The sequence below is a fragment of the Pagrus pagrus genome, assembly GCF_965226575.1.
Source record: "Pagrus pagrus genome assembly, chromosome: 6".
Classification (NCBI taxonomy): domain Eukaryota; kingdom Metazoa; phylum Chordata; class Actinopteri; order Spariformes; family Sparidae; genus Pagrus; species Pagrus pagrus.
This window is the reverse complement of record NC_140190.1, coordinates 23143463-23157837: the sequence shown is the minus strand read 5'-3', so window position 1 is coordinate 23157837 and position 14375 is coordinate 23143463. Positions and strand designations below refer to the sequence as shown.

At 39.5% G+C, this 14375-nt stretch overlaps 2 protein-coding genes across 7 annotated transcripts in view; both read right to left on the bottom strand.

Annotated features, from left to right (window-relative positions):
- Positions 1 to 720: 720 nt before the first annotated feature.
- Positions 721 to 7982, bottom strand: mfsd12b (major facilitator superfamily domain containing 12b). 2 transcript variants are annotated; one of them, XM_084354960.1, is made up of 9 exons: positions 7687 to 7982; positions 5694 to 5904; positions 5379 to 5511; positions 5112 to 5291; positions 4057 to 4149; positions 3866 to 3958; positions 3574 to 3747; positions 2842 to 2936; positions 721 to 2478 (listed from the first exon to the last, which is right to left on the bottom strand). In XM_084354960.1, exons 1-9 carry the CDS (start codon positions 7958 to 7960, stop codon positions 2343 to 2345), a joined length of 1389 nt encoding a protein of 462 aa, XP_084211086.1. In that variant the 5' UTR covers positions 7961 to 7982; the 3' UTR covers positions 721 to 2342. The 2 variants fall into 2 exon arrangements, with proteins under 2 accessions (XP_084211086.1, XP_084211087.1); XM_084354961.1 differs by having other exon boundaries at positions 2357 to 2473.
- Positions 7983 to 11125: 3143 nt separating this feature from the next.
- csnk1g2b (casein kinase 1, gamma 2b) overlaps positions 11126 to 14375 on the bottom strand; it is a 34386-nt gene continuing 31136 nt past the window's right edge. For all 5 annotated transcript variants that reach the window (XM_084354964.1, XM_084354962.1, XM_084354966.1 and 2 more), the window contains 2 exons: positions 13528 to 13634; positions 11126 to 12270 (listed from right to left, as the gene is read on the bottom strand). In XM_084354964.1, the coding sequence (XP_084211090.1) occupies positions 12216 to 12270; positions 13528 to 13634 (162 nt within the window). In that variant the 3' untranslated portion in view covers positions 11126 to 12215. The remainder of the gene's footprint in view (positions 12271 to 13527; positions 13635 to 14375) is intronic.

Below are 14375 nucleotides of genomic sequence, written 5' to 3'. Positions count from 1 at the left end.
GTTGACTGTGTCGAACGCAGAGGATGCCCCAATAGGACACTATAAAAATAGCATGTTTAGTAGTAGAAACATAGATAAAAGATGGCCCACACTGGTCCCTGATCCTACTTTTTGTTACTCACACTCCTCTGTTACACTTTGTATTTTTTTTTTTTTGTCTGTTTCACTACTAACTTGCAGTGCTTTGTCTTTGTTTCAGTGTAAAAATTGTGTTCATTCCCTCGTAAGAGTGTAATCCTTATTTATTAGACGAAATAACTGGGCTGCTAGCTGTTCAAAGATTATTCAATAAAATAATAGTAAGATAAACCAATTTTAGAAAAAAGTGATCATGAACACAAAATGAGACCCTTAAATTGATCAAACTAATATCAGAGACATGGTTACAAATTAAAGTGAAATACAAACATGTGGCATTACTACAGCAAACCAATGTCCCTTAGAGAGAGAAATCATGGTTGAACCCACATGGAATTTATTTTTGAAAACTGGTTTATATAACATTTTCAATTAGAAGAGGAATTTAATTGAGTGTGGAGCTTTCTGATTCAACGGTTTTGAAGTCCATTAAAGTTTTTTCTTATTTCCCCTTGAGGGTCAGCTCTGATCAATTGGTTTTTCAGCTCTCATAAGATAGAAAGAAACTGCAAACATACCACAGAAAATAGACAAAATAGAGACCAAATTTGAAATGTACATTGTGTTATCATTTATTAATGATACATTTCAAAGGAATGCAACATTACAATAATCAATCTCTTTTGTTCTGATGTTGATCTGCCAGTCTGGACAGATTCAGTATGTTTATGGTTTCCTTTCCAACAAACCAGTGTTGGGTTATTTTTCTTTCAGAGTACAGATTATGATCAAGTAAGTGATGCAAATAGCCTAATAATGGTCAGGCAACTATTAGCTTTTGTTCTTTCTCTCTCTCTCTCACACACACACAGGGAGAGAGAGAGTCACACAAGAGGAGTCAAGTTCAGCCAGTTCACTTCCTTGGACCAGCGCCACAGTTGCTGCCAGATCAACCAAAACCTTTGGCATTATTCACAGCAGAAGGTCAAGGGACTGGTCGTATCACAATCATGCATTGTATGTTTATCTATACATGCGATGTCTGTGAAGAAACTCATGATCTCATCTCATTTTCTCATCGCTATTTCCCTACACCCCGGGGTGTTGCCGCTTGGGCTACTGGGGCCAAATCCAGCTCTCACCGGGCGAAGGCCAGGGTACACCCCTGGATGAGACGCCTAATGAGGCCCTCTGATGGCAGAGGCTGCCTTGCAGCTTGCAAGGTGCCAACTGCACATCAGGAGCAGTTTAGGGGTTCAGCATCTTGCTCAAGGATGCTTCGGCATGTAGCTCAGTTCTGCCCAGGGGAGCCGGGGTTCGAACCAGCAACCTTCTGGCTGCTGGTCACCTTCTCTACCCACTGAGCTACAGCCGCCCCTCGACACTGTACCATCAACATGATTTCGAAGCTGATATTCAAATGTAAAAAGGTGTAAACTGATTATTCATAAAACACATGGTAATACTTACAGAATGACATTGCAAAAAAAGAGAACACACACATAGTACAATAAAGTTTAACACTGACATGTATATGTATCAATCATTCAATGTTTTAATTGTTTACTAAAAGACTGTTTAGTTGTTTAATGTGATTGGGAATTGTATTCGACTCAGAAGATAAGAGGCTACAAAGCAAATTTGATTCACACATCTTTCTATAATCACAAAGTAGTTTGTGTTCCACTCATTCCATTCATCACAGAAGTATGAGCTCTGTAGAACTCATTGAAACTCAAGACTGCCATGATATACATGCTCTTTACAACTGTATGTAAACTTTTGACCACGACTGCAGGTCATCATAGACTTTACTATTTATACCATGCACAAGTTTACATATTTCACTGGGTCATCCCGACATAAAAACTGATAATTTTTCTTTTAAATTGAGCAATGATGAGTGAGAATCACAGAATGCAGAAACATCTGGAAAGCATGAAAGAATCTGCATCAGGAAAGCAATGTAGTAACAAATGCATTCACTAGGTGGCAGCATGGCTTCATCCTCTGCACCATTTCTCTTGTCCAACAAGAAAGGCCAAATATTTAGCAAATTATGTCCATACATTTTGAAAGATTTATTGAGTAAGGCGTGATCCTTGAGTGTGCTCTGTATCCAGTTTTATACAAACTGTGGATGTCAACAGAAAAAAGCAAAATTTAGACAGAAATCCAAAACACACCTGTCTCTAACAATCCTGTGGTTGTTTTCGGTGCATGTGCACAGGTGTGACACGAAGACTACCAATAGATTTGAAACCCTAAATATTCCGTATCCTGATTGGCCTGATTAGAATTGTCAGCAAGCAAAGTGCAGCAGCCGCGGCGACACCCCCGGTTACTGTCACTATGACGTCACGATAGAACCACACACAGGCTGGGCAGCAGGCCTCTGTGCTGTTGAAGAGGAGTGAAGAGAAAAGGGGAACAGACTTTGTTAGACTGTGACAGAAACAAAAAAGCAGTAACGTTGTGGTCTTTGATTACACATGAATCTTTTCACATCTTCCAAGAAAAATCCACTACTCAGTCATATTAAGGGGAAGCAAAAAAGGTTGTGAACTATGACCTACGCATGTTAAAGAATAGCAGATACTATTCATATTGTTGAGCATACTCCTGTTTTTGTGACTCAGATTAACCACGAAACACTGTCTGATTTCACTTCTCTGTCTGTGGGACATTCGTCTTTTTTAACCGCTTCTTCTACACTTGCTTTTTAATGCTTCAGTGAAAAGCTTCAGTCACATTGAGACTCACCTGCACGGCCGGGTGCTCTGGATGAGGATGACCCCCACCCCATTGGCCACTTTGTCTGTGAAGCTCATCGATCCATAAACAAAGGCTCCAGATTGCTGCCAAACAAGACAGACGTCACAGATTATTACAGTCAGTGTAGCAAAGCACAAAGGGCTGAAATCTATCTGATCCATCACCAACATTCTTTGCAGCTGCGAATAAGACACACAATAAGCTCTCTGTCAGGATTTTCATTCATATCTTTTCAGACAGCGTGAGAAAAGAAAGCCGGACATGAGGAGAGATGTGACAGCAGTAAAATGCTGTGATAAAAGGCACATCACTACAAACCCTCCCCTTTGATTCCACAGCTGAGAGAGTCCCCAAAACATCTTCTAACAAGATTGCTGCATTGACTGAATTTTAAAACTGAATAAACAAACTGACCTTAATGGACAACACAATTTCATACTTTATTTTGTTTATATTTGGCGGACCCTGCCACCTCTCTAGCTTCAGACAGTGTTCTCGGGACCTTATTTTCCTCTGTGATTTAAAAAAAACAAAACATATATATGCAGTAGTTTCATTTTTTTTAAATAGCTCAGAAGTCTTAAAACAGCTGGGCACTGTCAATGGGATTGTTGATAACAAGAAAAATATAGAATATGACCAGCCTCCCCCTTTTAATTCTTAAATGCAACAACTCTCCCACAAAGCTGTAAACTGTTGTAGGTTTATTCCTCCACCTACCGTCTGCTCCCCGATGAGTGAGGCTGTCATGGACAGAGACATGACCAGGATTATAGCTGAACCGGCTCCCAGCAGCACAGCTGCTCCATAGATGCTCTCACCTCCCATGTTGCTGTCCAAAAACACCCAGGCGGCAAAACCAAACACCAACAGCAGGCCGATCAAATAGGTAATCTGACAACGGACAAATACATTTCATTACCGTAGAATTTTTCTTATTAATCATGCAAAAGACATGAATTCATAACTCAAGGGACTGTTGCTGCCAATATCTGATGAGGGAGAGACTCACACTGATTCCTATGAGCTTGCTGACTGGTTTCATGGCCATGGAGCAAACAAAGCCGCTGACATACATCACCAGAGGAATGATGGCAATGAAGTTCTGAGGAGGGAAATAGCAAGATAAGACATTTCACCAACAGAGGCAACATAATGAGTTTTACAAGTCACTGTATGAGTTCACACACAGTGCGGGCTTACCTTTGGTAACATCAGTGAGTTGGTGAGGTAAACTGAGATGTAGGTCTGGGATAAGTTGACTATTAGTCTGGTGCACATGTACAGGAAAGCCATCTGACACAAAAACAAATAAAGAAAATAAGATTTAAAGAGACAATTCAGTGTTTTTGCCGGTTTATAAAACAAATCTAGTGATAAAAAAGTGTATACATGATGTTTTTGTTGAATTAATGCTCCAGGCAGCCATTTACATCCACTCATTTTGAGTTGTGTAAGACATTAAAGTTAGGGCTGGGTATTGTTTGAAAGTTTTTAACACCAATGTCAGTACCTGAGTTTCAGTACTAATACCAAAATGATAAATGTTTTCTTGATGCTTCATATTGAGAATTATAAACTAATCATAGTCACATCAAGTTTGTGTTAGTTTTGCTAATGTTTCATTATTATAATTGTTGGTAATACAGTTTAAATGCAGACTAATTTGGAAAATCCTGCAGTACCTCATAATGTTAATGTAATTTTGACAATTTTGACTTCATACCAACCCAAACAAGTGTCTACCCTGAACCATGTCTGCAACTAACAATTACTTTTACTATCGATTCATCTTATGAATATTATCAAAATTGTTAGATTCATCGTTTAGTCTATAAAATAGCAGAAAATTATTATATTAAAATTTAAATCCAACATACAGTCCAAAACATTCTTTATTTACTATCATAAAAGACAAGAAATTAAATGACAAGAAATCAAGAAAAGGAGCAAATCCTGAAGTTTAAGAAGTTGGAGCAGGGAAATGTTAGACATCATTGCCGGAAAAACGATTAACAGATTCATTTTCTTTCAACCAATTTATGGATTAATTGACCAATCCTTGTGACTCTACCATGCAGCAATGGATTTTCACACAATACGCACATGAATGGAGGCAAATGGTTGCAAGGAATGAAAGGAAAAGTACATTCAAATGTATAAAACACAAAAGGTTATGTCCAGAGTTACAGTGTGAGAGAAAGGAGGGGAACCTTCTGACTCAGCAGAGAGTTACCCAGCACAGATGTAGGACTCACCTGGTAGAAGGATGGCTCCTTCAGCCAGTGTTTCCACTGAAACACAGGACGAGACATATCTTCCTGTGAGGGGGAAGATCTGATCAGTTCATTGTCTCTCTCTGAGGCTGACTCTTTTGTGCCGACATGGAATATGAAGGAGAATAAAGCTCCAGTTCCCAGCATGATGAGAGCCAGAGTCTACAGAGAGAGAGAGAGAGATCAGGTGAAAAAAACCCCAGTGATTTTGCAGGAGTGTATAAATCTGTCTGGCATCCCTCCTCTTACCCTGAACAGAGGGATGTCCGCCGGGCCCAGGTTGCCTGTGATGGAGGGGTCCACAGCGTGCTGAGCCTGGAAGTGAAAGAGCAGCCAGGCCACAGTGTACACTGTGATATTGGCCACCACAGTGAAGGCATACCTACAGAGGGAGGAATGTAATTAACACAATCAAACAGTAAGAATTAGAAGACAGGGAGGCATCTTGTTCATGCTTCAGTATTCACAAATGTATGGCTCACAGGATCGAGCCTCTCTGGACAACACGATGAAACCACAGAGAGTTATTTCTCTTTTCTCATCACTGGGAATCTGCCACCTCACCTGTATGCAGTGAGCTCCACCCTGTCGCTGTCACGGGACACCAGCTCTGGGATGAGGGACAGGTGTGAGATCTGAGTGGCCGCCCAGCCGAACTGGAAGATGATGACGAAGGGAGAAAAGTAAACAAGCTGAGCCCACTGGGGAGCGTTGTCGTTACAGGCCAGGCAGGGGTTGAAGATGAAGGGGAAAGATACAAGAACACACACAGTTCCTGGAAAGCAGAGAAACAAACAATTCCTTTAAACTTTCTGGAATATTAATAAGCAGACTATTACTGGTGAGGTAAGTAGTTTTTTGAGCATTTTATATTCTGTTTACAAAAAGATCAGATAAACAAAAAAAAGTACTGTCATAATGTTTCCAGCCACTACAATTAATGATGGTCTGTTTGTGTACGGACACTTAAAATCAAACAAAACCTCTTTAATATCAGCGTTCAAAAGTAGGGGAGACCAGGGGCAGTTGCAAATTGCACCAATTAGAGATAAGACAGAACCATGGGAGTCATTAAGGCTGATTTTTTATAACCTACAGAAGTGGCCAAAGCTGTATGAGCATTTATACATGTGCCCTGGTGTGTCTGCATTGCTGGGGGTGGTGAGTGGTCTGACAGCTGAACTTTCCCCTTTGCAGAATGGACAGGCAGAGGGACTGCAGGGTGGGCCGGCCCTGCATTCACACCAAGCTAGAACAACTCAGTTTTGGCAAGTAGGCATTTGCCACTGGGCGGCTCGCTGAGGGGCAATGTGCCCTTGGACATCCAGCCTCTCCCTGCCCCCTCTCACTGAGAGACACTCCGGCAGTCAAGAGCGGCTACGGGGAAGAAGTTTAATCGAAGAAGTGCAGCTGGCCAGCCAGAAGGACTGCAGCAACTGAAGAGTGCAGTGTGTTTACTGGGGAAACTGCAGGTCACAGTCCCTGTTATTAGAAGCTCTGCTAAGCACCGGAGGAGGAGCTGAAAAATACGATGCTGTTACATTTCTGGGGAGGTGCACATCAGGCTATGGTGTAGTTATGGCATCGGTTCAATATTGAAACATGAATCAAGCTTTACTCACACGGGTGCTGATCTCTGTCTGTCCAAAGGTCAAACTGATTTCTCATATTCATTCTCGCTCATCAAGGTTTCTTCAACTATGTGTTTTCCTGATACTGTCTTAAGAACACCAACACTTCCCCAGTGCTTCAAAATCCCAGTATGGACAGCTAGCTGCACAACTAACTGAGCTAATTAACTAATGGCACCTACATTATTCAGCTGTTATTCTGTTGACATGCTCCCCCCAATCGGTTTGTTGTATTAATTCAACATTTTTGTACACAATTCAACAAGTTAATGTGTTGATAACAATCCAATCTTATGCTTTGAAAGGAGTCATCAAGAACTAAAAAATTATAACACATTATACATTCTCAATATTCATTTTCTTTATTAGTAGCACATGCACATACGTGCACGTGCGCGCACACACACATGGAAGGCAATTTGTGCCAGTTGAAGATTATTTAAATGACACTAAGCTTAATGAAAACATATTTTATGGTAAGTGATAGGCTAGTTACGGGATAAAAAGTAGATATTATGATGCAAAAGTCATAATAATTAGATAAAAAGTCAACATTTATCTCATAAGTTTGACTTTTTGTCACAATTTCAAATTTGTATCAAATTGTGCCCTTTATCTAAAAAATTTAACCTTCTATCTCAAGTGTTTGACTTTTTATCAAACAATTTAAAAAAATTTATCTCATAATTTTGACTTTTTACTTAACAATTTCGACTTTTTAACTAACTGCGACCTTTTGTCGCATAATTTTGCCCCCTTATTTTAATCCGATAATTGACTAATATAGTCTAATATATATATAATATAGACTAGTATAGTCAATTATAGATCATAAGTTACGATCATCTTTTTTTTTTTAATCAAGGCCAACTTTTCATATTTTTTTTTCTTAAACTGGCAGAAATGAGCTTCCTTACAGTACTTACCCAGTAGATGCCAGGTTTTTCTCTTGCCACAGGAGGTGCCAGGTGTTTTATCGGATTCATATCCAACCAGCGGCGTACACACTCCGTCCGCTATTTGACCAATGAGCAGCAGCACACCTGCATAGGTGCTCTCGAAGCCGAGCACGGAGTGCAGGTAGACCAGCAGATAAGTGAACCACATAGAGGCGCACAGGTCGTTAAGAAAATGTCCCGCTGCGTAACAAAGCCGCCTGCAGACTGACAGAGACCGATCAGCAGGCACAAACTGCTCCATGATTGATTGACTCCTGTGATAAAACTGTTTTTATTCACAATTAGAGATCTGTCGTTGTCATATTTACAAATACATTATGCAAATAGTTACACTAACAGACGTTGAGCAAAGACACAGTTCAACCTTGGTCTGGACATCTCCAAAAAAGAAAATCCCTCCTTCAATAAACCAAATAATAAACGCAATGTGTTGGATTATGCCAAGTCGGGTCACCACGCTGGTCAGCTGAACCGGTTTAGCTTTCAAAGGAATAATTAAATGCCAACAAAAGATTTCCTGCTCAATCCGGCACTTCGGACACACCGACGACTTCCCGCGTAAAGGCGCGCTGGTGCACCGTGCGACAGCCAGGGAACATCTGGAGATTTGTTTAAATACCTCTGCAATGTACATGTAGTCTAAATTTGAGGAATAACCAAGACGAAAAAAACTCGTGGGTTACAAATACTTCCTCTTTCTGTAATTCACATGGCCAGTGATTCAAGCACAGAACCCACGTTTGTCCTCTAAATCATGCTCGTAAACACAAATTCATCTCTTCATCATAACTTAAAATCAATCACACTTGGAGACACTTGAGAAGATGAAATAAACAATTTTGTTAAAAAAAAAAATGAAATAAAAAAAATAACCAGATTATATGCAAGCAAAATGTCTTGACTTCATGTATTTTGAGTTCTTGTCGGTGCAGTTTTGCCAGATTACTTCCAAAGTCTCTGATGTTGAGCATTTGTTCTCAATTGACAAGTTTGGATTTATACATTTGCAATATTTCCTTTAACAAACGTCAAGTGGAAAACAACCTGAACTTCCCTTTACTGTGTCATGACACATACATGTATGTGGTGGTGGTGGTGGTGGTCATGGTCATCACTCACATCACACATGACGTACTGGTCAGTCAATCTTGTGCAACCGTAAATCTAAAGTTAAACTTAAATGAATCATAATGATGAGTGAGTTAAAGGGACACTGCAATGACTTTAACAGAAATATAAAATAACATAGCCCTCATGATTACATAGCGATGTCATCAAGGTTATCTCAGTTTGGACTTGAGATGTTGATGAAACTTTTAACCAAAAGCCTGTGTTACAAATCGGGCATTTGGAAGGCAAGAAAAGACAGTATCCAGCTGCATTATGGGAAATGTAGGATCCAGTGTATGTGGAATCTGACCCATCAGGATCTCTTGGCTCGGCCTGCTTCGATATTGACTACTCTTCTTTAAATCTATCTCTGGAGAAGCCCGCAACTGCTTTAAACAACTCAAAGCCATAAAACGTCAGAAATTTCAGGGGAGACTTGAAAAATCCTGAGTGCCCAGCCAGACATACATCTTATTTTGGCCTGGACACAAAAAGAAAACACACAAAAACAAAATGTTCCCAGAGGTACATGAAGCTAGGGCTGCGCTGATTGGTTGAGTAATCAATCAACCTAGAAAGAACAAAAATTCCGATAATCGATTAATCATGGAAGCTAGTCTTAAAGCACCAAACGTCTGATGGTACCAGGTTTTTCCAAAGGGGAGTATTCACAGCTTTTCTTGGTTTTGCATGATAATCAATTTTATATTTGAAGTTTGGGACAGTAAGTCTGACAAAACGAGACATTTAATGACATCACTGCATGGCTAATACAGGGCTGGCCAATATATTAATATCATATCATTATCGTGATTTGAGACTGTATATTGTCCTACATTTTGGGTATCTTTGTATCTTGATATGGAATAAGTGTTGTCATTTCCTGGTTTAAAGGCTGAATTACAGTAAAATTGTGTAATTTCCTAAACTGACCAGACTGTTCTACTTGTCTTTACCCACTTAGTCATTATATCCTCATTACTGATGATTATCTAAAATGTCTTTGTGTTAAAGGAGACATATTATGCTAATTTTCAGATTCATAATTTTATTTTCTGTTACTAGTTTACATGCTTTAATGCTCAAAAACACTCAAGAGTTTTCACAGTACTGCAGCACTGTATGCCCCCTCTGAATGAAATGCTCTATTTTAGCTCCTGTCTCTTTAAGGCCACTCCTCCCAGATACCAAGTCTCCTCTGATTGGTCAGCACACATACGCCTGAGCGAGCGCCACAAACAACAACAGAGCAGTTGTTGCTGAATTAATTCTTACATGGCGAACTAGCTGCTAGGCATAAATAACAAATGTGTGACATGGTGACGTAGTGTGATGTCATGAAGTCACAGAATTAAAGGCGGACCACTGACGAGGCCTTTCAGGAGCAGTGTTTTCTGTGGGAGAGAGGAGCTTCCTTTGGTGTGGACCTTTTTCATGCACAAGAACCCATATAATACACCAAGGGAAAGGAAAAAAAACATAATAGGTCTCCGTTTGTCACCCAGTCCTAGCATTTATGAAGTGCTTCTGAGGAGATTTTAAAATATCAAGATTTATCATGTGTCACAATATACCTTTAAAGTATATCGCCCAGCCCTCGGACAATATATTGGCCATTTATCAGTTTTCTGACGATTTATAGTCCAAATGATTAATCGGTTAATCGAGAAAATACTAAGCATTTTAATCAACAATGAAAATAATCATGGGTTGCATCCTGAAATGAAACTAAAGATGTTAGCAGCAGCAAGGTACTCAAAGAAAGGGCAAATGTTTGTTTTTTTCCAATCCAGTGAGCTTTGGCTTTGTGAAGGTTCCTTTCTTTACAGCAGCCCATTACTGTCAGAGACATGATGTACCTTAGAAACAAGCAAACCTCAGTGAGCTGCATGTCTGTCTGTCTGTCTGTGACCTCCTGACAAAATGAAACAATGGTTCAAGCAGATTTGGACTGCTGTCTGTTAGATCTCTTTGAGCTGGCACCATGCACACGTACGTTCACACACGCATGCGCACACACACACGCACACACACACACACACCTAGTCCTGATCTCTTTCCAAACACTGAACAGATGTGTTGATTGTCACAGCAGAGGATGAAGGGATGTATACTGCTTGTAAGTGAAAGAATGTGCACACAGTCAAAAACACATTCACTTAGAAAAACCTCCAGATTTGTAAGCACACACAAATATACACACACAGACACACACACACAGACACACACAGACACACACAGTAATCCAGTAAGCATTTGGGACAGATTGGATAAAATGTCATTGCGGGACACTCACTTGAGCTTTAAACATTTTACTTAGAAAGGCACAAACTATGATTTCCTGGTAAATTATTTTGATGTAAGAAATAAAAATCGAAAGACATATCTTTTTTTTTCATGTAAATCGACAACATTTTTCGGCCATAACTCAGATATAAGCGTAGTGAAGGACTCTTCCTAGATCAGTCTTTATTAAGATGTATTCTTAATTGTTAATTTCAAACCTAAAGTTTTCCACTGTAATTGTTGTTGTTTTTTTTTTTTCCAAAAGTGCAATAATAATAGAGCTTAATATCTGCTTCTCTCAATCTTCCACAGTACCTGAGGCCAGTGACTGTGCTACAAAGTCCACGTTGACAGACGAAAAGAAAGCCAGAGTGAGGAAAAGAATTGAACTCCAGAACACTACAACATAAAAATAAGTTTTCAATGCAGGGATTTGACTTCAAAAACTGAGGATTCAATTACAAAAGAAAAGAAGAAAAAAAAAACATAAAAATCCTCCAAATTTCTGTTTTATAGATGAAATGCTTCCTGTGTCTCTCAGATTTACCATCAGCATAGTTCACCTTTTCCTCTTTACCTTGATCCCAAAACACACACCAAAGGAAGAAAGAAAAAAAAAAAACAATTTCCTAAATGAGCAGATTTCTTTCACTCGAATGGATCCCCCTCATCAACAGAACTGTTGAAACAATAAGCGTTCTGTATGGATGCTAAATACATCAACTGTTTCAAACAGTATTTTTTCATATTCACGCCACGGTATTCGAGTTTCATTGTTACAGCTTTTTTACTTTTTCTCAAGCCCCCCGTTGTAATGCAGGTACGTTTATTTTTCGTCGATAAAGGAATCAAGAGTCTGTTGTGGAGTCAGTAGGACTGCAACATTCCTTTAACTCGCCAGTAGCCGGGGAGCACTGAGAACGAGAAAGAGAGAGCGCGAGGGGGGAGGTACAGAGTGACAGGGGAAATGAGGTGAGGGGGATAAAGAGGTGATGGGGAAGCTGGAGAGAGGGGGGGACAGGGGTGGGGGTCTGTGTAGTTGCTTCCATTTAAAACTTGACAGTGACCACAATGTTTCAAGTTCTCTCCGTTCTCTTCGTTCACTTGTGCCTCTGGAGGGCTTTCCTCTTTCTCCTTTTGAAGAAACAACAGCACCTGCAGGAAAACAAAGAGACACTCACATTTAGGAGAAAGCACATTCATGACACAGATACTGGTAAATCAATACAGAGCTTAACATGCTACTTTGTCAGGGTTGGGTTTCAATCCTTTGGTGAATTTTTGGCTCTGATCAAACTTTGCTTCTTTATCTGTCTTTATTCATCAGCTTTCTCCAGTAAGCTGATACTTAAATGCAGAGTTTGTCATTTCTGTCCCCGGGTGTCTCTCTAAGAAAGACTGAAGAAAAAAAAGAAGACGTAGTTTGATGATGTTGTGAAGTAGCGTTGGATCATGGGAGTTGTTGTCTTTATTGTTAAAGAACCATCACTGCTGATGAAAATCTTGAGTCAGACAGAAATGTTCACAGAAGAGGTAATGTGTTAAAAGCTTTACACACATTACATTTAGTCAAGTTTTCTGGCTTCCTGTCTTACTCTCTGACCAATCACATGGTGTTTCACTTCACACAATGAAACGCACTGTTACCTTAAACAAAATTACGTATTTCTCTGGGAACATTGTTGGAAGTATTTAGGACAGTGCAAGTACAAAACTCATTTTTGACATTTAAATGCAAAATGTTACATTTTATATCTTTAAAGGGGCTCTGTGGAAGACGCAGGAACGAGGAACTCGAGAACGTGCCTAAGGTCACATCCAGGCTTGTATAGGCAACGGAGAAAGACGGAGAAGGTCTCATTTTTCATGTCACGTTACAATCCGCTCACATGTGGCCAATAAAAAAAGTGATTAATAAATGTAGATTGCTATCAATTGTTTCAAAGAGCCACTTCAAATGTCATGTAAAGAAGAAAATTGTTTTCCACGATTTAGGCCCTGTCCACGCGTATATGGGTATTTCTTAAAACAAAGCCTTTTCTATATATTTTGGCCTCGAGTACACACATAAACTGTATTTAAGGTCACTGAAAACAGAGCTTTGAAAAACTGCTTCAGAATGACATTCAGAAACTGATATTCAGATTTTTGTTTATCAGTGTTTGTAGCATCACTGGAAAATCTGAACTCGGAGTATTGAAGTTTGTACACCAACAGAACGGATGTTACGTTGTTCAACGTTATATTATATAAAGACACAAACAGACATTGATAATACAATGATGGAAAAGATGGAGATGGAAATTATTTCTAAAACGGTGCTCATAATTAATATTTGGACTCAGCAAAATGCTATTAACCCCAACCCTACTGCTAGCAGCACTTCTACTCATCTGAGCAGTTGTTTCGTACTTGGTTTCGTCAGCCACTTCAACCTCAGTGGGAGCGGTGATGGGAGCGTTGGAGTGTCCGGCTGTGGGATCATCAGTGTTCAGCTCGCCATTCGTTGAGCTCATCACCTGCACGAGTACAAAAGGACACCAGACTGCTCACAAACACATACATATGGAGCCACTGACTGCAGGGTGGAGATGAACATTCACATAAAAATATGTAACCTTGATTCATATTTTTCTGCCCTCTCAGATTAAGAGAGGAGCTCAGCATGTAACCTGGATTGCCCCTTAAAAAAAGAATAGGTTTGTATTTTTTCATGTCTGTCTTAAAACAGAAGTCAGATGCCAATAAGGAAAACAAACCCTTCTTTTCATACTATTCATTTAGAGGTCCTTTTCTAAAGCACTAAAAATCCAGAGTCCTCGATCTGTGCAAATATATGTTTTCAAAGTTCATCTACAGCTAAAACGAGGTTTCAGCACATTGAGTTAAAGGTGCAGATGTTGTTTTGAGGAAGATCTTCATTGACTGAATTTTATGCCTCAACAAACTAAATAAACAAACTCTTTGTTGTCATGACTGAATGAACTGAATAAAATTCCAGCTTCAAACAGTGTTCTGGGACCTTATTTTCCTCCGAGAACAGCTTGTTTATTCACTTATGGAAAAAATAAATATTTCTGAGTTTGTATTATTACCTCATTACTAGTGTACATATTAAAATTCTGACTTTGAATTTCTGCTTCAAAACAACATAGTGCCCCTTTAAACATATCAAGTGAATAGTTCAAATTAAAAAATGTTTTTGTTCAAAATTCCCCCGTAGTGAAACTATTCATCAACTGTAGCTCAACAGTGGAATT